At 49.8% G+C, this 23,444-nt stretch overlaps 1 protein-coding gene across 1 annotated transcript in view; it reads left to right on the forward strand.

Annotated features, from left to right (window-relative positions):
• The window catches only part of LGR6 (leucine rich repeat containing G protein-coupled receptor 6), a 135,254-nt gene that overhangs the window by 35,272 nt on the left and 76,538 nt on the right, over positions 1–23,444 (forward strand). The window contains 2 exon segments of the mRNA XM_032710880.1: positions 10,081–10,152; positions 21,099–21,170. Of these exon segments, the coding sequence (XP_032566771.1) occupies positions 10,081–10,152; positions 21,099–21,170 (144 nt within the window).

Here is a 23,444-nt window from a genome sequence, read left to right on the forward strand (position 1 = left end):
CGTGGCCACTCAAACTGCAGCTGAACCAGAGGAACAATCCATGCTGGTAACAGTCACCCCTGTACAGAACAAGAAATCCAAGATCAAATCAGTTTGCACAGTGAGGGATGAAGAGAAGGAGGGCCCTCAGAACAGGAGGAAGAGGCAGGGCCAGAGATGATCACCCGATCCCCATCTCGGTGAGCTGCAAGATGTCTGAAAAGATTTCAGCTGTCACCAGGAGAGCCCCTGGTGACCTGGCTGCTCCAGGGCTGGGATATCACAGCCCACAGCATGAAACTAGAGAGTAGTGAAGTCAAGCAGCTGGGATCCCTGTGCTGGGATGTGGGCACTGACCAGGGGATTGGGAAGAGGACAGAAACTCTCAGCCTCTGGAGGTGACTGTCAAGTGTGAGGGAAAGGTGTTCTCTCAAGGATGATCCAACAGTGCACTGAGACAAGTGGAACACCACAAAGAAAGGTATCCAGTGCCTGAGAGAAGCAGCTGTGCTGGAGCTAATCCACAGGGATTCAAATAAAAAGCAGTCCCCTGTAGATCCAGAGGAGGTCCAGTGCACACAATCCATGGGGCAAAAGTTTCAGAGTCTCTGCTGTTGGGAGCAAGTGCCTCCCTGCTCCAGAGAGAGGGGACACACCATGAGATAACCTGAGGTTTTACATCCATGACCATGGAGAAGACGAAGTGGGATGGAAAACCCACCTCTGCCCCAGCAGCAGGAGTACATGAGTCGAGAGGAAGAACAACCATCACAGAAATTCTTCAAGGATAAATACCACTCCACTTTCCAGTGGGCAAGTCCTCGGACAGAAGAGGAGGGTTGATGTTCCTTCTGATCCTCTTGAAGGGACCTCCAGTTCGTATTTACAAGAAGTGAGCAACGAGTATTTGTGACCAAGAGCAGAGGGGCCCTGCCTCCAGCCAGGTGGAGGAAAGGGGCAGTGGGATCTGCTGGACTGTGTAGATGTGGTGGCACATCAGACCCGCAAGAGCATAAGGCTTTAGTGCCCAGTGCACAATGTACCCTGATGCCATTGAGATATGTAGGGGCAGAATCCATCTCTATTTCTGGGGTGACAGGGGGATCCCAACAGCTGGAAGCTGAAGTGACCCTGACTGGGAAGGAATGGTAAAAACACCCCACTGTGACAGGCCCAGGGCCCCTTTGTATCCTTGGCACAGATTACCTCAGGAGAGGGTAATTCAAGGACCCAAACCAACATATTTGGGCTTTTGGGAGAGCTGCTGTGGAGACAAAGGAAATGAGACAACTGAATATCTTGCCTGGTCTCTCAGAGGACCGTTCTACTGCGGGACTGCTGGGGGGTTGAAGACAAGTGCTGATGGCTACCACAACATCCATGAGATGATTCATGAACTGGAGAGCCAGGGAGTGGTCAGCAAGACTCACTGTCCCTTTAATAGCCCTGTGGCCAGTGCATAAGTCCAGTGGAGAGTGGAGACTGACAGTAGACTATTGTGTCCTGAGCAAAGTCACACCACTGAGTGTCACTGTGCTGGACATGCTGCAACTTCAAGTGGTTTCAAGGACATTTATGTAGGGAATGTGACAGATGTACCAGTTGCCCCTGTTTGCTGTTCACTGCTCATTATCTTGTTCAAAGGGCTTTGGCTTGGCAGCAAAGAGGAAGATGCTTTTGGGTTCACCTTTACCTGGTAGCTGTAATGGGTGTTAAGAGGATAATTCCTCCCATAGGAGGAATTTTTGTCTCCAGAAAGCCCCGTGAGTGGGGACCTGAAACCCAGCAGAGACCTGGAGAAGGACAGGAAAAAAGCCCACACTCTGAACACAAGGAGATGTGAGGCTCTTTTCACAGATCTAGAGGAGACCATTTCACTGCCAGAAGTCAGGACATTGCTGGGCTGTGGCTGCTCCAAAGGACACAGTGGGCAGAAAGGTCGTGTGCTTGCAATCTCAATTTTCTTGCTTTAAAAAAGTATTCCTTGCTCTCATTCGTGCCACAATATTTCTTTTTAGTTTGGAGGTTCTTTTAGATTTGATGTGCTCACACTAACAAGAATGTTAAGGTTGACCCAGCTCCTCCACTTGCCGGCTCCAAATCCCGTTACATGAGGCTAACACATAAAAAGAGTTTTAAAGAGCCTGAGAAGTCCTGCTTGGGCATTTCCCAGACAGAAAGTATTTTTCTTTTCAAATGACTTTTGGTTTAGAATGTCCTTTCTGGGATAATTTTTTTTTTTAATGTCAACTTGGGGAGAGGAGTGTGGAAACCACACCTTTTATGTTATTTTCATTAACCCAAACCAATTTTTTCATGGGAGTCACCAAAAACATGAATTTGCAGAATGGTAACAGAAAAGAAAAATGTGGTTCTTTCCCAACATCCAGTTCAAAGCAGGCTGATGCATTGGCTGCTCTGTCTAGAAGGTGAAAGATGGAAGGGGAGGAGGCTCCATCAGCCTCATCCTCAGTTTGCTGTGTGAGACTGCTCATCTCCAGCTCTGTGTGAAAGGGCACAGAAAGCACCAGGGCACTCATACACCTGTAGACCAGAAGATGTCAGTGCCTATCGTGCTCCTAAGAGCTGTATCCAGCCAGACAAGCCATGTGCTCCCTGACTCCTCACAGCACAAGTGCTTTCCCCTGTGATCCTCATGTTCCCCCAGGCAGCCAGGACAGCTGCAGAGAGGAGAAGGAGCCAAGGAGGAAAATCTCCATGAGTTCAAGGAGCATTTGACAACACTCTCAGGCACATGGTGGGATTGTTGGGGCTGTCCTGTGCAGGGCCAGGCCTTGAATCGATCTTTGTGGGACCCTTCCAGCTCAGGGTGTTTTGTGATTCCATGATTCTGTGACACACTTAGCAAAATTCACAGTTTTGCCTTTTTGGAAAAAATGCCCTTATGTTCTGATCCAAGTTTCCTTCCTGCCCCACGGCACAGTGGCTGCTGTTCCTCAGTGGCTGCTGTTCCTCAGCCACATTTCATCCGTGGGGCTGCAGCCCGTTCTGCCAAGTCACCTGCCCTTCTCCTTGCCCTGGGCTGTGCACCCCACACCTTCCTGTCTCCTCTGCTGCCAAGAGGGAGCCCTTCCCCTGGCAGACTCTGTGTTCCCTGGCATGGGATGGCTTTACTGATAGCCCTGGCCTGGTACATGAATTCTAAAAGGATTTCTTCTTGTTCTCATATCAGCCAGTCCCAGGGGCAGAAACGCATTGCTCCTCTGCCCAGCCCCTTTCTGCTCCCGTGCTGGAGGGCACCTGACACGGTGCAGAGCCAGGGCAGGTACAGGAGGAGGTGGAGGAGCAGTAGCCAGAGTAGCATCAGAGCTGTGCTCACTGTGGGTCACTGCTCTCACTGCACAGCCCCAACTTCTGAAGACCTTCTGGTGCAGGGATGGGCTTAATCTCAGCCTGGCAAACTGGCTGAGACTTTATTATTGAAACATTGTGGAGATCTGGGATAGGGCCTACACATGGGGGATGATCCAAGATGACTGATCTGTTTTCAAACGTGGAAGGTGGGAGTAGAAACACGTTGTGCTCTTGCCCATTGCAGTGATATGGGGTGGAAGCAGGGCTGGTGCCTCCAGATATGGTGTGATGCAAATGAGCTCTTACTGCTTTGATCTCTTTATCTTCCCTTTCTCCTTCTCTTTGTGGAGACTACCTTCAGAGTAACTTTCAACCTGCAGGCTTTTAGGAAAGATTTCAGCTGGTTCTATGGCTCCAAGTATCATTCTATTGTCAGCCCCAGGTTTGCCCTGAGCAATTCAGGCATTTTGTGGGGACCTTGGAGATTTCAAGATAAAAAGGAAAAGAGATAGCAAGAACCTTTATGAATCACTCTAGTATAATCTAAAGAATTTCTGAAACCATCATCTATTGCCTTTGGGCTTCTTTTCTGGTGGTGTAATTGTGTGTTTTTACTGGATTTTAATGAGAGTGGTCAGGAGAGAAACAGTGCTCAGGCCCCAGGGATTTCAGAGAGACAAGGGTGTTTCATGCCTTGCAAGAACAGGATAAGGGTGGGAATTTTGGTCTGGTTTGTTCAGGTCCCCCAGAAATCAGACTGCTGGACTGGGAGGCCTTAATGCTGTAATTGTGCAATTAATTAATCAAGAGGATGCCAAGTCATTAGCTTCTTCCCACAATCGTAAAAAATTCTGCTCACCTGCCTGAGTGTAAGGAAGATGGTTTTTATCATCCAGGAAGCCTCATGTTCAGCACCAACACTGAGAGGAGCTAGGCTGAGCCTGCGCTGGAAAGAGAGCACAGTAGTATCCTGAATATCTTGAAAAATATTAAGATATTCATAGAGTGGAGAAATTGAGGGGTTGAGAAGACAGTCACCATCTGGGATTCTTAGTAACTTTTTGTAGGCTCAAACCAGGATGGCAGTCTGGTGTGTCCTTTGGGGTGACCTTCCCTCCTTACAAACAGGGAGCACAATGTTCATTTCCCTAAATACTGAAGGTCCTGTCCAGGGGCTTGGGCCATGTCTGTCATCACTTCCAGGTGTTGCCACATGGCACTGGATTTCAGTGAGGCAGGAGAGAAGCCAGGAGCCCATGGAGTACCCCACTGTGGGCTCTGTGGAGGTCTGGGAACAGCAACCTGAGCTTGCAGAAACATTGCAGAGCAGAATTCTGCTTGAAGGCAGCTACAAGAGCAGGAGGACACAGGCTTCTCATTCTGCTGAGTGACAGAGGGACCCATGGAGAGCACCTCAGGGGACTGAAGTTGGGGACCAGACTTTTTGCCCCTTTGGAGTAGAGAGAGGTGTTTGGGGAGTATCTTCTCTCAGCCACGTGTAGGAACTGCTCTTTCTGTAGGATGTCTTCTGTCCTGTGACAGCTCCCTGGAGAGCATCTCTCTGCCAGCTCTGTGGATTTTCAGATCTGGACCAGACACACATCTGGCTCTGAAGGCTCTCTACTTGGCCTTGGCCAAAACCCTATCCCAAAACCCTCTCACCTTTGAATCCTCTTGGCTGAGCAGTCACAGTCTCGTTGTGTTACTATGAAGACACTTCAACCTGTGCTGCTTTAGGTCTGTGATTTCTGCTTGTGTTAATTCCCATCAGAGTGAATCTCTGGGGAAACACTTTGCTTTTCCCCTGGGGAAAGGCACGTCAGGAGCTTTTAGGTCACAGGCAGGGTTTGTCTCTCCCCAGTTTTGTGGGCAGCTTTTAGGCACTTTGGGTTTGTGAGAGACACATCAATCCTGCTGTCCCTAGAGGTGTGTCCTGGGGATGTTGCTTAGGCCTATCTCAGGCTGCCCTCCATGCAGCCCCCTTATTGTAATATAAAACCCTCTCCTTTTGGCCCCAGAACACCCACATCCACAAAGCCCTGCAGGTGCCTTCACCAGAGCTGAGTCTCATGGGGCTGTGCACTCCCCACAGGGACATCCATGGCTCCATTCTTCAGAGCACCCAGCACCACAGCCTGAATCCCACCTCCCCAAGCAGTGATGCCAAAGATAAATTCCTTTGATCTTTAAAGCTCGTATCATTCCTTAGCTAAAACACTGTGGTCACCAGTAGAGAGCATGGCAGGCAGTCCTACCAGGGAACCCAAAGCAGTGTGTGTGTCACCTCATTTTTTGGTAAGGAAGGTAGCTAATCAGGGAATAATCAAAGGTTGTTCATGAAAGAAGGTGACATCAAAGCAAATAATTTAAGGAACCCCTCGAGGGCCAGAGGAGTTGTAAGGTCTGAGACTGAATCACATGAGCTCAGTTTCCGTGAACTGTGTCTCAGTTTTCCTGCAGGTACAAGTTAGAAATGCTTACAATAAATGTTTAGAATTAGTTGGGGAAGGGGGGGAAGTTAAATCACAGTAATTAGAGCCATGATGGCTTTGGTGCAGTGCCATTTGAAAGCGTAGGTATTTTCAACACCTAATGCAAGAGGCCTTAAAAGACATTGCTTCTTGGATAAGTGGCGTGATACCAGCACAGTTTCAGTTTTGGGAGTACTGGAGTAGTTCACTCTACTGGCAGCATTTCAGAGCAGAGCCATGAAGGATGATTTGACAGCTAAAGATTCCTGCTTTTGTTTGGTATCTTGTAGAGAGGACAGACAGGCCAGTCACTGAGGAGGGGAACGGGGGACTTTGGGATAGGAGAGGGATGGCTTGTCCCAGAACACCAGTCCTGTGTGGTGTCATGAACTCACGGGCAAGAATCTGCACAGCTCTTCTGCAGGTCCTACACTGCAAACCGGGGTGAAACTGCAGCACCCCATTTCCACTTCTACCTTTCTAATTTCTTTTAGAGTTTAGGGGACTTTGGGATTTGAATCATATTCTTTGTGCATTTCTGTAGTGCCTGCTATGGTACAGTCCTTATGTTTGGAGTGGGTTCTCCAGTGCAAATGACAACAGCTGTGCACAGATATGAGTGACCCAGCACTTGTTTGACTTCACTGGATGCTGGTCACTCAAAAGAGAGAACCTAGTTTGGAAAGTCAAAGTCATTGACAGAGCTAACAAAGATCAGAGGAGTCCCTAACCCATTTAGTCCATGAATCCTTAGTCCTTCTGCCAGATGCTGCAGAAAAAAAATAATCCAACAAGGTTCAAATACCATGGGTTCCTTTTAAATTAGCTTAATGTGGTTGACTGAAGTAACCACCCCCAAACACTTGAAGAGATAAACAGCTTCTCTGATTGCTCTGACAGGAAGCACTTCCACTCTTGCCTGTGCTGGGGATGTACACAACACAAGGAACCTTACTAAGAGGAAAAGCACGAGCTTGGAAAAACACAGCAACAAGTCAACAACATCTTTAAATGAGTAATAAGTCAAATATTTACTCCCACAACACTTCAGGCAAGAATCCTGTGCCTCAGCTCTCACACAAGCATGGACAGCCTGTGGAGAAATCTCTCGTACTTTTGTGGCTAGAAAAAAATCACCAGGTCCAGAGCTGTACTCAGGAAGTTCATTTCCAGCCTTGGAGGAACTTGTTCTTCCATCACAACGTCTGTCCTTACACGTCTCCTCCATGATGTTCTCAGACCATGGCCAGGCCAGGAATTCTACCACACCAAGCCAGGTGTGATATCCCTGCTCTGGAGGAGCTGGAGTGGGGTCCCTGTGGGAAGTCACACTGGAGAGTCAATGGCCAGGTGGAGTCACTGGCACCACATTTGCCTTGCTGTTCATTAGCTAGAAGAGCACTGACAGGGTTTGCACTTTCAGGGTCCCCTTTTCAAGGTTCTGAGTGTAGATGTGCTGGGCTCGAGTCCTGCAGGACTGCAAACCACCAGAGCATTCAAACGGCCAAAACGTCAGTAAGTTTTAAATAAAATTACTCCAAATGTTTCCTATGCAATAACCTTAGAAATCTGGGCTGGGTTTTCTTCACTGCCCAAAGAGATGGTGGGAAAGAGCCCCTTCTCTCAGACTTGCCCATGGCCAGAAGCCCCAGGGGTGGAGGAGGGTGAGAGGGAGGGGAGTGGGGCTTTTTAAGAAAAGCTGTGGAGCTGTGAGGCTGCCACAGTGATGGGATAATGGTATTTCACCTCTACGTTTTGGAAGATTTCTTCAGAAACCAGTGGGTTTTGCTCCTTTTAGATATGGATCAAGGGGGAGGAAAGAAGTGTTCAAGGCCAAGTTAGACAGGGCTTGAAGCAACCTGGCCCAGTGGAAGGTGTCCCTGCCTGGGGGATTGGAATGAGATGAGCTTTAAGTTCCCTTCCAGCCCAAACCATTCTGTGATTCTATGATTCAAAATCATATTTGACCTCCCATTGTCCTCAGCCACACACTGGGACTGATGCTGAGGGTCTGCACATCCCTGCAACCCACCCCCCACCCAGGGGTGCAGTGCAGGCACTGTCCCCATCATGCCTGGAGGAGGGCTGGGCACCTAAAAGGCAGATCCACAAGGTCTGAAAAGTGTCTCCTGCAGCGAGCAAGGAGTGTTCCATACACTGCCAGCAGAAGGCAACTTAAGGAGTAAGCCTTGCAGTTTCTAGGAGATCTTGGATGTTTCAGATCTGTATTTTCTTTCACAGTCGTTCATTTTACGCTATTTTTTGTTATTTTCACATTGTTCCACAATGTCAAAACATCAGACTGATTCATTACAACACAAACAGGAGACACTTTGATGTAGGGAAAAAAGATGTTTTAATGAGTGCTAAGTAGCAACTGCCCTTAGGGGTTTAGAAATAAAAATAGAAGCATCACAAAATAATACTTTAACTCTTGTATCTCGGGATCATCCAAATATAGAATGCAGAGTTGCACAGAAAACAGTGCAGGCAATAACTTTATTTTTTTTATTCATTCTGAAGACAGAATTTTGAATTCTCATAGGTTTTTGGTGAGTTTTTCACCACTTCTTTGGAGAGGAGAAAGTTTCCCTGGAGCATTTTCAAATAGGGCTCATGAATGTGTGTGATTTTTTTCACAGGACAGCTCCCCAGAGAAAATGTAAGGGTGGGCTTCTGACCCTCCCGAGGTGTCAGCTGCCCCCACCAATGCCAAATAGAGCTGGTCATAACATGGTGGGTTTGTTTCCTGGGGGGGGGGGGGGGGTGAGGGGGTGGAAAACTGTGAAAAATGCAGATGTCTGTACCCCCCAGGTGTTCTGCTCTTTGCTAACAGAATTCAGGCATTGTTTCACTGAAGACTACAAAGGCATTTCAATAAATTTTTCAATAAACCTGTTTTCCAGTGAAGCGATTTCCTGCCCTCTGGAGCCTGGGATGCTCCAGAGCATTTGATATGTGACCTGCAGGGATCTCAGGTGTTCTGAGCAGATGGAGCCATCTTGGAGAGGTCCATCTTGTGTGACTGGATTCTCCTGAGGGACTTTTCTCCTTCATGCTTCAGTCCTTGTCCTTGGCACAAGCCTCCTTCCTCCATGCCTTTGTCCAAAGCCAAGACAGATTCCCAGTGACACTGGGGAGAGAGGGAATATCCTTGCTCAGGCTCACAAGTCTGTGAGATTTACACAAGGAAAAAGTGAAGTAAATTGCCTTTGTTTTCCTGTTGTTCCTGCTTATTGTCCCATTACACCTGCCTGCCTCTGCTGTTTGGTCTCAGCAGTCCAAAGAGCCAAACTGTGCCCTGTCCAATGACCAAAAATAGCCCCTTCCTCCCCTCACACAAGACTATCCAGAACCCCAGAAGACATTGACCATGATTACTTTGGTAGCATGATTGGTAGGGGACATGGCCCATCTGTTCCCACTGGTTTTAACAATGCCAGCTTTTAATTCGGCCTCGTCTTCCCTCATAATTTTAAAGACCAATGCTCCCTGGCTCACCTGGGCACACCTTGGTCTGGCTTTGGGTGAGCAGTGTGGGTTTCTTCATGTGCAGCTGCCCATGAGGGCAGGGTTGCAGCTATCAGGTGTGAGAGCTCATGAACAGCTTTGGAGCCCAGAAACATGCTTTTTTTTTCCCAACTACCAGCTTGTGTATTGAACCACTTGCTGCAGACTTTGCTACTTTCCCATCCTAAGATGAGAGATGGCAAAGAGTGAGACAAGCACAATCAGCCAGATTCCCTCCCACCCCCCTAAACTCAGTTTGTCACCCACAGAGCCAACCTCCACCCCTCATTCCTGATGGTGGTTTCTAGTTTTTCCAGTGCAGAGCAGACCAGTCCGATGGGAGGTACTCCTTCTCTCATGGATTGCTCTCTCCTCAAAAGCAGCTGTCTGTACACACTCTGGGAGAGCTCCCTGTGGGGGCTGGAATGACCAGTCGTGACAGAGAGATGCTCTTGGGCCTAAGGACACACTGTCCTACTCCAGTGTCACGGGGCTTCCTGTTCACCCTCCAAAAACTGTGAGACAGCAATACTGCTTGTGCTGTTGGGAAATGTCCTAACTTGCTTCATAACTTGGAGAAGCTCGGACAGACCACCCTGAAGGAGCCAGCTCTCTCTGGCTACTCCTGGCCATCCCTCTGTAAGGCAGAGCCTGGGCTGTGATCAGATGTTAATGTTGAAATCCTGTTTGCAGAGCCTTCCTGCCTTCCCTCTTAGCAGAGAGGGGACACAGAGCCTGGCACTGAGGTTTATTCCATGCAAACCACTGTGTGTCTGATCAGACTTCTGTTTTTCTTCCCTGCCAGAGACCTGAGCATGAACAACATCAGCCGGCTGCAGCCCCGCACGCTCCGTCACCTGCGCTTCCTGGAGGAGCTGTGAGTACTGCACGGGCACAGCGTGGGCAGGGTGGCAGGGGGGACGCTGGAGAGGATCCTGTAGCACTGTCACAACCCCCAGGGATGTCACTGCAGCTACAGGCTGAGGTGGAAGGAGACTGCATGCTGGGACAGGGTTTATTTGCTGCTCTAGCTTTCGCTGAGGCCGTCACCTTCAGGCTGAGACGATGCACGTACCAAAATAAAAGAGGACCTAATCCTCTATGAAAAAAATCAACACTGTACCCCAGGGCAGAGCCAGCAAACAGAGAGCTTCATTCACCCTCCTGCAGACAGGGTCCCCCTCACAGCCTCTGCAGCCCAGAGACACACCAGGCCCCGCACACTCCGCAGTTCGGATGGAAACAAGCCTGGACAATGGAAGTCAAAAAAATTTGCCCCAGAGGCTGAAGTGTCCCACCAGGCACCAATGTACACTGCAGTCTGAGCAGGCACACTCAGACACAGCAGCAGTCTCAATCCCTGGGATCAGCATGTGGCTGTGTGTCAGTGAAGGAGTGGCCCCACTTCTGAAAGTGTGAAAATTAACCACCAGCACAAGAAACCACTGGAATCCTTTGCAAGCCCCAAAAAATGGGAGCCCGGGGGGCAGAATATTGAGGTTGGCCATTTCTGCATGAGTAAATTGCACCTGTATGGTCTTACTCCACTTGACCATGAGAAATACCTCCAGGTGTTATTCTCATGCTATTGCTACTTTCAACACAACAGCTTCTGTTGGGAAGCACAGTTTCTTCAAAACACTATTATTGCATCTCATGACATACTAATATAAATGCTGCATTTGATGTGTGTTGCAAACTTATTGTGTATATAACAGTCACTACAGCTTAATCTGTCTAAATGAGACACTTTCACTTTACTGAACCAGATCTTGCCACCACCACTAGGCACAACATTGACATTTCAAAAATGGTAGTTTCTAAAATGTCAGAATCACAGACTGGTTTGGTTTGAAGGGACCTTAAAGCCCGTCTCCTGCCATGGGCAGGGACACCTTCCACTAGCCCAGGCTGCTCCAAGCCCCATCCAACCTGGCCTTGGACATTCCAGGGATGGGGCAGCCACAGCTTCTCTGGGCAACTGTGCCAGGGCCTCCCCACCCTCACAGGGAAGAGTTTCTTCCTCATGTTTTTTACTTCAAGTGGTCTTGTAACTCATCATCACCTGTCTGTAGTTTACGTTCATGAGAGTTGTAAAAGACCCCAGCTACCCAAAAGCCCCTTCCCAGCTGCCATTTACAGACTGAGCAGGAGGCATTTTTGATCATCTTTAACTTTGGAGCCGGAGCTGCCCAAAGAAGGTGGATTTTTACCACTTTGTGTCCATCCTGCAGCCTTTCTCTTTTCATTTTGTCAACATCCATGTCAAAGTGTGGACACCCAACACCTTTACTGGGGGTAATGAAGCTTTTCACACACAGAGACCAGCCTCTGCTGTGTACAATTAGCAGTTGTCTTGCTGCAAGCAACCGTGTCCTCATTACGTCATGTACAAACAGAGAAGTCTCAACCAGCAGTGAATAAATATTCGTAGGCTCCAAAAGAGCCAGCTTCCCACAGCCAAAAATAACTATGAATGAAACAGACAAAGGGGAAAAATTTAAACAGGAAAATCTGAAAAATAATTGGAAGTTGTTAGATAACATTTTACTAGAGGTTCAAAATGCCACAAGTCCTCCTCCTCTATGAAGGAAAGGAATTTTGACTAGGGAAAAACATCATAGTTATGGGAAGAAATGCAAACTGCAGCATCATATATCTATGCATAGCAAAGAGCCTGCTTGAATTTGATAGCAGTAAGACAGTAATCCTATTTATGGAAATCAAGTAATTGATATGAAATCAAGCAAGGGAGGGTTTTATATACTATGAGTAATTAAAAGTGATTCTTTCAACAGCAGCTAGACAGGGACAGCGTGTACAGTATTCATAGGGCTGTCATCAACCAGTAATGCCACTTGCCTGGCATTTCCCCTGCTCTTTTCATTTATATCTTTACCAAATTTTCATCCCAAAACATTACATCAGGACCTTGACATTCAGGCTGGGATCACCCTCTGTGCCAGGACACGCATAAGAATCAAGCAAACAAATCCTACCTGTTTAGACATCTCAAGGGAAGTTTGTTCAGGTTCCACAGCTCAGATCTCTGCTGGTTTCATCCACACAGGACATATTGCCTTGAGTCTGCCAGGGTGACCCGTAGCACAGGAGACTAAGCCCTCTGTCTCCATCCCCATGGCAGAACTGCCCATGCTGGGACATGCCAAGTGAGTGAAGAGCAGAAACCTCTGTTGAGCAGTGAGGGACAACCCAGGCATCCCAAATCCAAGTATCCCAGTGTTAGTATCTCCTGGAGAGGAGGAATACCTGCCTGCCTGCCCTCTACCTGCCCCCTCTCCAGGCAGGGAAGTGCTGACAATGAAGAGGACTCTGCTGCAGCCCATCCTTGCTGCAAGTGCCTGTCTTCAGTTAGATGGAAGCCCTTCAGCAGGTTTCTCATCCCCAGGGATTTGGGGGGACTGTTATGGCCTTAATCTGCCTCCTACACTCTCATATGTTCACTGTTACATCCTTGATAAACTGTGTGGGTAACAGGATGGAGCAACTGAAGACAAAATTTGCAAAATTCGGTTTGAGGTGAACCAAAACTGCTGTTCTGGGGCTTTGGTCAACCCCAAAAATTTCTTCTAACCTGATAGAGAGAAAGTACTTTCATCTTCAGGTTATTTCTTAACATTTCCTCTTTTAGTCAAACCTGAAAAGAAAATGGTATTTCAAATGATATTTGCTTTATTGCAAAGATGCCCTAAAAAAGGTGTTTGAACCTTCTGAAAAAAAATCGGAGATTCCTCAGCAAAAAATATTTGGCAAATTCAACCCAGACTTTCAAATCTCCTCTTCAAGGTCCCATAGAAACTCTCATATTTTAGGGACACTTTAACTTTGATCTAATGCTTAGAAACATCCCAGGAACTCCTGACACCCCTGGTCCTTGATCTATAACCCTTATCTTCTTCAACAGTTAGAAAGCCCAGGTTCCTCTGCCTCCTCCTCATGGTTCTCCCCTCCTGCTCTCACCCAGCAGCTGTGGGAGGTGTCCCATGGCAGGGGGGGATGGGACTAGATGATCTTTAAGGTCCATTCCAACCCCTTAACCTTCAATTCTGTGATTCTACCTTCTCTCTTGTTAGATGTAGCCCCAGTAGCCCAGGGTGCCTTGGAGGAGAGGTGGTGCTTCACACTCTTCATGATTGCTCCTCTTTCCAAGCCTCTATTTTAGCACCAGCTCAGGCTCCTCATGAACGTGAAGTCCATGAAAGTCATCGATCAGCTGGACTCACGGCTGAGCTTGTGATGGAGCTGGGGTTCAACGAGGAACAAGAATGATAACAGCTGCAAAAATGGGTGGATGGAGAACAGGTGTCCCATGGCCAACAAGGACAAATGTGCCTTGTTTCACAGCTGTGGAGCACTGCCAGTCCAGGTTACTGGATCCACCTGAGCCCTGAGTACATTAGTCCTCTGCACATACCCACGCCAGGGTGGGGGCATGCAAGGAAAAAACAAGAGCAAGGTGCCATGTGAGGATCCTAAGGACAGCAAAGCAATCACCCAAACCGCACAATGTCACCCAGCCAGGCTGTCTCCCACAGGACATTGCTACATGGGGTCATCTCCCCTCTGGACACCAAACATGTCCCCCAAGGGATCAGACAGGATGCCACGCTTAGGGCACAGATGAGGGTACTGGGACTGCTCCAGCTCAAACTGCTCACTCACTGTGTGGTCTGAGTAAAGTGATTTTCCCTGCCAGTGCCTCATCTGTCCAACAATGAGAGTGGGCCTCCCAGGAGTGCCAGGACTTGTTAGTCAGTCATTTTTACTGCGAGCTGCTCAGAAAGGTGCTGCGGATGCAATTAGCACTCATGCTCAGCTCAGGGGACGCCCAGAGACCAGATTCTCCAGTCTCAGCTGCCCTTGAAGAGACAGTGCAAGAGGGGTCCTCAGTGTCCGCCCATCAGTGTGTGCTCTGCCCCACTAGGCTCTAGCTCTGGAGGAAGGAGAGGCTGTGTGTGAGCAGGCACAGTCCCAGAGCAGGCACTCACCAGTCTTCCCCTTCAAAAAAAAAACCTGCAGAGAGAGAGGTGTTCAGAGTTGGGCCTCACACAGGCAGGGAGCAGCCCAGAGTTTAGTATGTCTCTTCTTTGTTTCTTTCTTTTTTTTCCTTCTTCTTTTCTTTCTCTCCTTTTGGCAGCAGGAAGATTGTTTAAAGTTGCTAATAAATTCCAGTTAATGAAGCCTGAAAAGCCAGAGCTGGGAGCCAAGAGAAACAAGAGCAATCAGTACAGAAGGAATAGAAAGAGGATCTTGAAAGCTGGCCTGGGAATAATAACATGTTGAAATGTGTTTGCCGGCAAGATCTTTGTTACCGCGCTTTGAATCCAAGCGCAAGCGCTCGGTGCCAAGAAGAGAAACTGCAGCCAAAGGCAGGTGTTCATTGCCATTCACCTCTTGCTTCGGGGCACAGCGGCAAGATCAGACCCCTTCCCAGCCACTGGCTCTTTCACCTGCCTCTTCTCGGGCCCCAGGGGCAGAGGGACTCACCATCACGGGGAGTGCCATGCTCTGCAGCGGGGCAGCGCAGCAGGCTCAGGACCCACCCGCTCAGGACCCACTCCATGGCCTCCCCTCACAGGCTGTTCACTTTCCCAGGCAGCTCTTGCAACTCAAGGGGCCAAAGGCCAAGAAACAACATAAAAGCAAAACGAAATAAAATGCAGACATGTATGCTGGGAATGTGAACGCAGCAGTCCTTTTCTCCTCCCTTGCACCTGTGAGGGAACCCCCTTCTCGATCCTCTTCCCATGAGGGTGCCATCACGGGTTAAAGAGTACCACCACTGTGCCAGCGTGCCCCTGCCTGGTGTTGGAGCACTGGCCACTCCACCCACTCCAGCTCCCAGACATCTGGAACATCCGTCTTTGTGGGGATTGTCCAATGCAGAGTCTCACTCCGTGGCAACCTCATTCTTGTAATGCTGGCTGTGGGGCATGACTCCTTCAGGAGCAACAGCTCTGCTGTGGAAGGGGGTGCTGGCATTTTTGGGCAATGCTTTCATGTGTTGGCACCATGGTGAGAAGCAGTTCCTGGAGCAGTGCAGTAACATGTCTGGAGTAGGGTACTCCCAGGACAGCAGCTTTGGCAGGTTTCCATGACATAGCAGGCTGCAGAGGTCTCTTGTGAAGACATAAATGCTTGTAGGGCCATGACCTTACTTTGCCATGCTGAGGTTTGGAGGCAGAATCACTGCTCCCTTGGGAGCCACCTTGCCCTGCACAGTCCTCCATTTCTAGGTAAGAAGCTGCAGCTCCAGATTCTTGGACACTGGTTCTCCCAGGATGCTCCTGGGTCTGAGAAGGCACCAGGGTGCAACTTGTTAGCAAAAAGGAGACCAACTGCTTCATCCAGGGCTTTCTGTCCTCCTGGTTGGCACTTGTCCTTGAAAGAGGATGGTGCTGGTCTGTTGGTCATCAATTCAGTGGGTGAGCAAAAGCACAGAGAGTTAAAGGATAATTCCTCTGATGAAGCCTTCCAAAGGTCATCCTTGTGCAAGCTGACATGGTTTGGGGACAGACACTGGCTAAGGTGAAGGTGGGGACAGGAGAGAAGGGCTTCTGAGGGGTTGTCTATCATGAACATCAACAAATGAAGCCAAGTTATTGCAGAGGCCTAAAACAAATACAAAATGTTTCAAAAATTTAGAGATTTTTCAGTTCTATTTCTACTCCATTTAGGCCTGGGAGAGTGTTCAGCAACAACTGGCATAGCTGGCCCCAATTTTCCTGAAAACTGCTTTCCATACAACTAACTCTGATCTGGAGTACCCCAAGTGGGACACCCAGAGTAGAGTCAAAAGTCAAAACTGCTCTGAAGTTTTGGAGGGAACAAACTGAAAACCTTTACAGTTTATAATATAAAGAGATGGAATTAAGGTGTTCAGTGTCCTGTATTGGGCTGTTCATTAAGTAGCTGTGTCTTATTAAATCTTACTTGGCAAATGAATCCAAATTGGCTTGCATGTGAACATTCATGTGGGTTGAAAACTGGCTTGAGGACCGTAAACAAAAGAACAAATGCCATCAATCTATCGAGTTGGAACAGGCATGGGGGGGAGTTAGAAACAGGCACAGTCTCCTCCTCAGGGATGGAGTGAGGCAGCAAAGACCATGTTAGAGGCACCTCCAGGTGATACCAGACTAGGACCAGCTGCGGATTCCTCTGTGGGAAGGAAGAGTCCAAGCCTGGCTCTTTTCTCAGCTGTACCATGTTTTCACTTGCATGACTCGATTGGCTTCATTCCTGCTTTGCACCAGCACGAGAACAAACTCAGGCATGACACAGGCCCGTGGTCCCCTGTGTGCCCAGGGGAAGGCACACGCTTGGCGTGATGACACTGTTTAGGCAGCAGCAGAGTGTCTGGGCACACTGCCTTGACAGCGGCGGTGCTTGGGAAAGCAACCGGAGCAGGAGATCAAAGGGGGCGGCCGACACGCTCAATAAAGATCTGGCAAGGGGAAAATTCCACTGGGATATGGACACACATGTTTGTCCTGTCCTGCCAATGGGCAATGTTCCTGCCTCCTAATGTGAGTGATAAGAGCATCACCGTGCTGCCTGAGCACATGACATGAGCGATCATGCCCAACACACAGCCCTGGGGCGTGCCATGGAAGTTGTAGCATGACCAAGAAGCCCAAGATACAGGAGGGGGTGGGAGCCTGTGGTAACTGAACAGCAGCAACCATGAGGTGGTAAACCCTGAGTTTGTTCCAACTTGGAGTGTATTGGGAATGCAGATCAAAGCCTGGAGGAATGTTCCGAGAAATCGCGGGAGTGGTGGAAGAGAGGGGGGAGCAGAATCTGAAATCCACCATGAGCGTTCCGAAGCAAGCCAGCCCTATCCAGCTCTCACCCTCCCCCTCCTCCTGCCCCTTCTTTCCCTCTTCCATCAGTGACTTTAAATCCAAAGATTTCTCTTTCTCCCAACCCTATGTCACGGTGTAAACTTCAGGACAGCAGGGCATCCCACTGAATCAAGCTTGTCCTAAAAGGAGCAGTCCGGGAGCTGAGCTCACATGCTGTGGACCAGATATTCACCCCTACAAGAGCAGCTTTTCTTCCTCTTGTGCTTAGGCAAAGGCAGTACCACCTCTCAGTACTTCTTGGTGGGGTTATTTGCTTCCGTCTTCCCCACAGAAGGAGCAAATTAAGAGCTGTCTCAGTGGATGTCACACTGGCAGCATCACTTCAAATGTTATTGTTCCATTTTAAATAGAAAGGAAAGAACCGTTTCTCTGCATTTCCTGTGGGATCTGAATTCTGGAGACATATTCAATGAGTGCCTGTCTGCCAGGCAGGGGGATTTCTGGAGAGTGTGAGTGAGAGGGACCAAAGGAACCAAGCACTAGGCAGACTGCCAATGACCATGAAGAGAGGAAGGGTCTCACACGGGGAGACTTTTGTGTCTTCAGTCTCTTACATGAGCTGGCACCAGAGCTAATGGCAAGGAGCAAAGGATGGGCAGGAAGATGCTCCGAGAGCCAGAGCACCTCTGCTCTGGAGACAGGCTGAGGGAACTGGGGTTGTTTAATCTCGAGAAAAGAAGGCTCTAGGAAGACCTCAGAGCCCCTTCATGTGCCTTAAGGGGCTCCAAGAGAGCTGGAGAGGGACTTTGGACAAGGACATGGAATGACAGGACAAGGGGGAATGGCTTTCCACTGCCAGAGGACAGGGTTAGATGGGAGAGTAGAAAGAAATTCTTCCCTTGGAGGGTGGTGAGGCCCTGGTGCAGGTTGCCCAGAGAAGCTGTGTCTGCCCCATCCCTGGAAGTGGCCAAGGCCAGGTTGGAGGGGGCTTGGAGCAACCTGGGCTAGTGGAAGGTGTCCCTGCCCGTGGCAGGGGGTGGAACGAGATGATCTCTAAGGTCCCTTCCAACCAAAACCATTTTGTGATTCTGTAATCTCTTCCCAGTGGCCACACTTCCTGCTTGACAGGACACCCCAAAAAGCCTACCCATTCCTGATCTGCTCTTGGAGGGATGGGACAGCCATGCTGCCTTTCCTGGAACAGCTGGGCACCACTCCTAGCATCATGCAGCATCTGGGAGGTCTAATAAACCTCCAAACTCCACACCTCCAGACCCTGTGTGTGTGTCCTGGCCATGCACCCCTCTAGGAAAGCAAAACCTCAGCCTGTGTGCACAAACACAGACATGTCCCAGCCCCCAGTCCCTGCGAGCACACAAGTGAGCAGAGCCCATCTTAGACCCGAGTGACACTGTTGGTTGCCTTGGGAGGTGAATTGGGAGCAGTGGTTGTGATTGGTACCTCCCTTTGTGCCTGCCCCTTGGCTTGGCATGGACCTCTACACCCTGGGAAAAGAAGCTGGGCTGCCTCAGCAGCAGGGAAGAGGTACAGGTGTGGACAGAAGAGCCAGAGGCCAGGGGTGAGCCAGGGACAAGGCACAGTCTCAGTGTGGCACGGCCAAGGACAGAAACAGCAGCAACAGGGAGGCCTTTTCTGGGGCTGGGGGATGTTTTGGGCCTCTAAACTCTCCCAAGACGGTGCCCAGTGAAACCAGGGCACCTACCACAGTTCTTTTTCCCCTTATGTTCTGTGTTGGTGCTGAGACACCACGAGCTGACTCTACATGTGTCCCACCAGCATCTGTGGCTCCCTGCTGCCCTGTTCTGAGGCCAGCAGCCCCAACCTCGGCTCCATCCAAGCTCCATACTCCTCTCCTGCTAATCCTGGTGGTCCCAGATCCTTTTAGGGACACAGCAAACACTCAAACTCACCCAGGAAAGTGAACAGAAAGGTGTGGAGCTGCCAGGAAACAAGCTGAGAGGCATATTTGAGTACATGTAGGCTGCTGGCAGTGGAGGCTGGAGCAGCCAGGAGCTCCAGGGAGGTGAGGACAGACAGAGCCAGGTGGGATGGATGCAGGGAGCAGGCTGAGGATGCTGTGCAGGAACACCTCTCCTCCAGTCAAGCACTCCAGCCTCCCGGACAACACTCCCTCCCATGTGGAAATCAGCAATCAAAAGGAGCAATTACCCCAAATCACAGCCCCTAAGTGACAAATAGCCCAGCCTGCCATGCAGCTCCTGTGCTGCAAGAGGCAGGTTACAACCTGCTCACACACATTAAAGAGACGACCCTGTGCTGTTTATGGTGTTGAAGGCCTAATTATGGGAGCAATTTTCTCTAGATTCCCGAGGGGAGAGACAGAAAGGGAGAGCACTTGGGCACCCACAGAGAGGGAGAGCACCACCTGCTCTGCCATCAGTGAGTGTGGCTGCCCAGAACAGCCCCAGCCCTCCCCCTGACCTTTGCAGAGTCCTGGTTACAATGCACTCTGCTTCCAGCTGGGATTACACTGCTCATCTTCCACACCTGTCTCCTTCCCAGACAAAATGCCTAAAAAGAGCTTTGTCAAAGTTCAGGCCTTTGCCAGGGTCTGTGCCCAAACTCTTGGGCCTGCTTTGGACTTTCTGTGAGAGTGAGGATGAGCCTGGTCACAAATGACGTTCACTATCTCTGTTTTGGAGGTGCAATATTCCACTCCAAGTCAAGTAGACAAGAAGTTTCTTACCGAAATATAGTAGCAATTTAGAGTCTTAATCAGGTTGTTGAACCTGTCTTTATGATTTCTGGCTGATGGATACTGGGACTTAGTCCATGTTTGTCCTCACAGGTGAAACAGGAGGAGAAGATTCTCCTCTCCTCTAGGTCAAGCCTATACTCCAGAGTCTCTGCTCTTGACTCCGCCACAGGCCCTCACCATGGTCCTGATGATAAATAACAGTGATGCAGTTTCTAATACCAGTGGAAAATCCAAATACATTTTAATTTCCCAACCTGCTCTGGACCTTGCTGAAATTTGAGTGCTCTGATCAGGTGATGCTGTACCATGGCAAATCCCATGGGTTTCCTTGAATAAATTCTTTCAGTAAGTTCTGAATATTGTCCCCTGCTCTTTGCTCTATGTCCCAGATCAACCAATTTTCCTTTGTGATGCTGCTCTTCATTTTGTCTTCCTCTCCCATCCCTTCACCTTCATTCAGCCTTCCCAGGCTGTGTTGTCCCTGTCCTTATCTTCCCTCCTACATTTTCTCCATAATTCATCCAAGAACCACTTTTGACTTTTCTGTCCTGCTTTTGGAAAGCACACTCAGATAAGCTGGCTCTACTGTGGCACCTACACGGCACTCCCCATCTCCAGCCCCTTCCCTGTGTCCCCTCACAGCAGTGGTTCCAAACCCCAGTGTGTTTGAAGGAGCTGGGCTTTAGCTGTGATCACACAGGTGAAAGCAGGGCTGGGAATGAGGGAGTGGAAGCAAATCAAGTGGCGTCAAGCTTTGATGCACAGGACAAAGGAGAACCTGCAGGATGCAGAAACAGGCCACATGCAGACAGAAGGGACAGATAAGGGGCCAGGATTTAGGGACAGTCCTCCCTCTGCATGAACAGAAATAGCTCTCCCCTGCTCCTCTCTCTCTGCCAGGGCCTGGCATAGAGCAGGGTCTGTAGGCTGGTCAGTGCCTGTGCTGTAATTTCAGTGAGTGGGGACCTCTGTGTTTATCCAGGGAATGGCTTTAGCCATGAGCTGTCTCTGGATGCCAAAAATTCTGGATTCAGGTCTAGCAGGAGCTATGATTTTCTTTGCCTGTTCCACAGGCCGTACGAGGGGGTGATATGCAGAGGTTTGCCAAGCTCAGGATCGTGGTTCACCTTGCAGGTGCTGCTGCCTCCTCTCGAGGGAACAGCAGCAGGATGGACGAGCTGTTAAACCTCTGCAGACAAGGGATTGTCATTTGTAAGGATGTTGGCACATCACTGGCTTTTCTTTTCACTGCAGACGCCTGTCTGGAAACCAGATCTCCAGGATCCCAGGGGAAGCTTTCTTTGGCCTTTACAACCTGAAGATTCTGTAAGTACCTTGCTCCTCTCCGCAGAGCCACCCCTGTCCATGCCTCCTCTGGCCCCCTGGCACTAGCCACGCGTGGGGACTTGCAGCCATCGCAAGGAAATGCAAAGCTACAAGGAGCTGTGGTGTCAGATGTTAAACCCACGCTGGTCAACACGCCCTTGGCGACTGGGGAGCTGTGTCCCACCCCGTGGGACACCCATTCCCCTGCTTCCTGCAGCAAACCAATGAGCAGCCCCACCCAGGGCACAGCCCCCCGCCGTGTGATGTGCCCCAGGGGAACTGCAGAGGTTCACATTTTGCATCAAACTCACCAAATGCCGTATCATGGTGCCCCCCAGGTGTGGTGTTCAGACCCCAAGCTGGCCCCCATCTGCTCTGCTGTTGTATTGAGACTGGGTTGGAGCATCCCAAAGGTCCAGATACCTGCACTCCCCCAGGCACTGGGGAAAGGGCACAGCCTGTCCTTGCCATAAACCTCTGCATGGCCCAGGAGGCCTCTGAAAGGCTCTGGAGTGACCTGCCCGTGAGAAGGGTGGGATCCTTGGACAGTCTGACCTCAGCTGGAGCCCAGCTTGCCCACTGGGGTGATGGGGACAGCTGGAATGCAGGATCTGCTTGGATCTGGCTTGGATCTGCTAGCCCTGCTTAATAAAGGTCATGGCAGGCAGGCCACCCACCCCTGCTGTCCAATGGGGAAGGTCTAAGTGACAAAAAGTCCTCTGGAAGCTTTGCAAACCATACTTAGATGAACTGGCTCTACTGTGGCACCTACAGTCATGCCTTCCAGCAGGCCAGGGTGTCTCACTGCTTGTGGAGTCACACTGCTTTTTGAATCCATATGACAGTCCCGCAGGGTCTGTTGAGATGGGAGTCCCTTGCTCCCTTTCAGGAACCATCTTAAAAATCTGCAATAAACATTTTATCCCCAAGGGGATGTTTTGAACTCAGCCACAATGTGAAATTGTTGTAGCTGGTCCAGTTTATACAGAGCGAGCAGGTACAAACCTGCTCCCAGGATTAGAGAGTATAAGGCTGTTTACTACGTCTTCTGAAGATGTAAAATATGAATCCTGCCCTAAATCTCAGGGCTTAGAGATTTATCCATCCCCTGCATTAGGCAACAAATCAAAGGAACTGAGGAAAAACCGCAGCTCTCCCACCCAATTTCAACAAGAGGAACCTTCTACTCTGGGGACGCGGGAGCTTTTAAAGGCGCTTTTGATCAATCGCTGTTTGTGTCAGGCCCGGGGAGCTACTGAGGCAGCACCCAGAGCGATGCCTCCCTTCCGGAGCTGGCACAGCTCCCTGAGGGGCGCAGGAGGAAGAGGAGTGTGCAGACTGACACCCTGCTGCTCCACCACAGGGCAGCACCGGGAGGGACATGTTCATGAGGGACCCCAGTGTAAGGAGAGGCTTGAAGATTGCTCCAGACTGTCTTGTGAGAGCTGAAGTTGGTGTCCTGCCTTGCTCTCGGCCAGGCTGTGCGCGGTGACACAGGGTGGCACATGAGCTGTCACATCCCTCTGGGTGCAGGAGTGCCTGAAACTAAACCACATGACTGTTTAGGACCATGGTTTAATGGTGGGCCTGGCTGTGTTAGCTTCAGGTTTGGACTCAATGATCTTAAAGGGCTTTTCCAATACTAATGATCCTATGATTCTACTAAATTTACTCTGACCCCCCAACATTTCCCATGGGGATATGCAGAGCACTAGCCCACCTACAAGCCCAAGGAAGGAAGGGTGGATGCTCACAGTGACTAGCCCATTCAGGTGAAGGAGGTATCTGGAGAGGGGAATCTGAAGAGCCCATGAGGCAGGAAAGATCAAAGACATGCTGGGATGTCAGGTATTAAAACACAGGAACAGGGAGGAAAGTCCTGTCCCCTCACTTTTGACAGAGGCAAAGCATTGTGAGTTTGTGCTTAACTTAGGGAGGGCAAGTCACCCTTCAGGCTTTACGTGGCACTTCCCTGGGGTGCTGGGCTCTGGCAGACAGCAAAGGCTACACAACAGGCTGCTGAGCTGGGACCCACCTGCACCAAGACACCATCTGTGATGCTGCTGCTCCTCTTGGTCCTGGGCGGGCTTTGGCCAGGCCACACTGTCCCACCCAGGACCTGCCCTGCAGAACACAGGGCAGCAGGAGCAGCCTGACAACAAGGGGCAGAAGGATGAGGAAATGCCAGATCCTCACCTGTGGGGAACGTAGAGTAGAAATTACGGGGGTGGCAGAAGAATGTGACTGAAATGCCTCCCCCTGCCATGCCCACCT

The sequence above is a fragment of the Chiroxiphia lanceolata genome, chromosome 25 (genome assembly GCF_009829145.1).
Source record: "Chiroxiphia lanceolata isolate bChiLan1 chromosome 25, bChiLan1.pri, whole genome shotgun sequence".
NCBI lineage: Eukaryota > Metazoa > Chordata > Aves > Passeriformes > Pipridae > Chiroxiphia > Chiroxiphia lanceolata.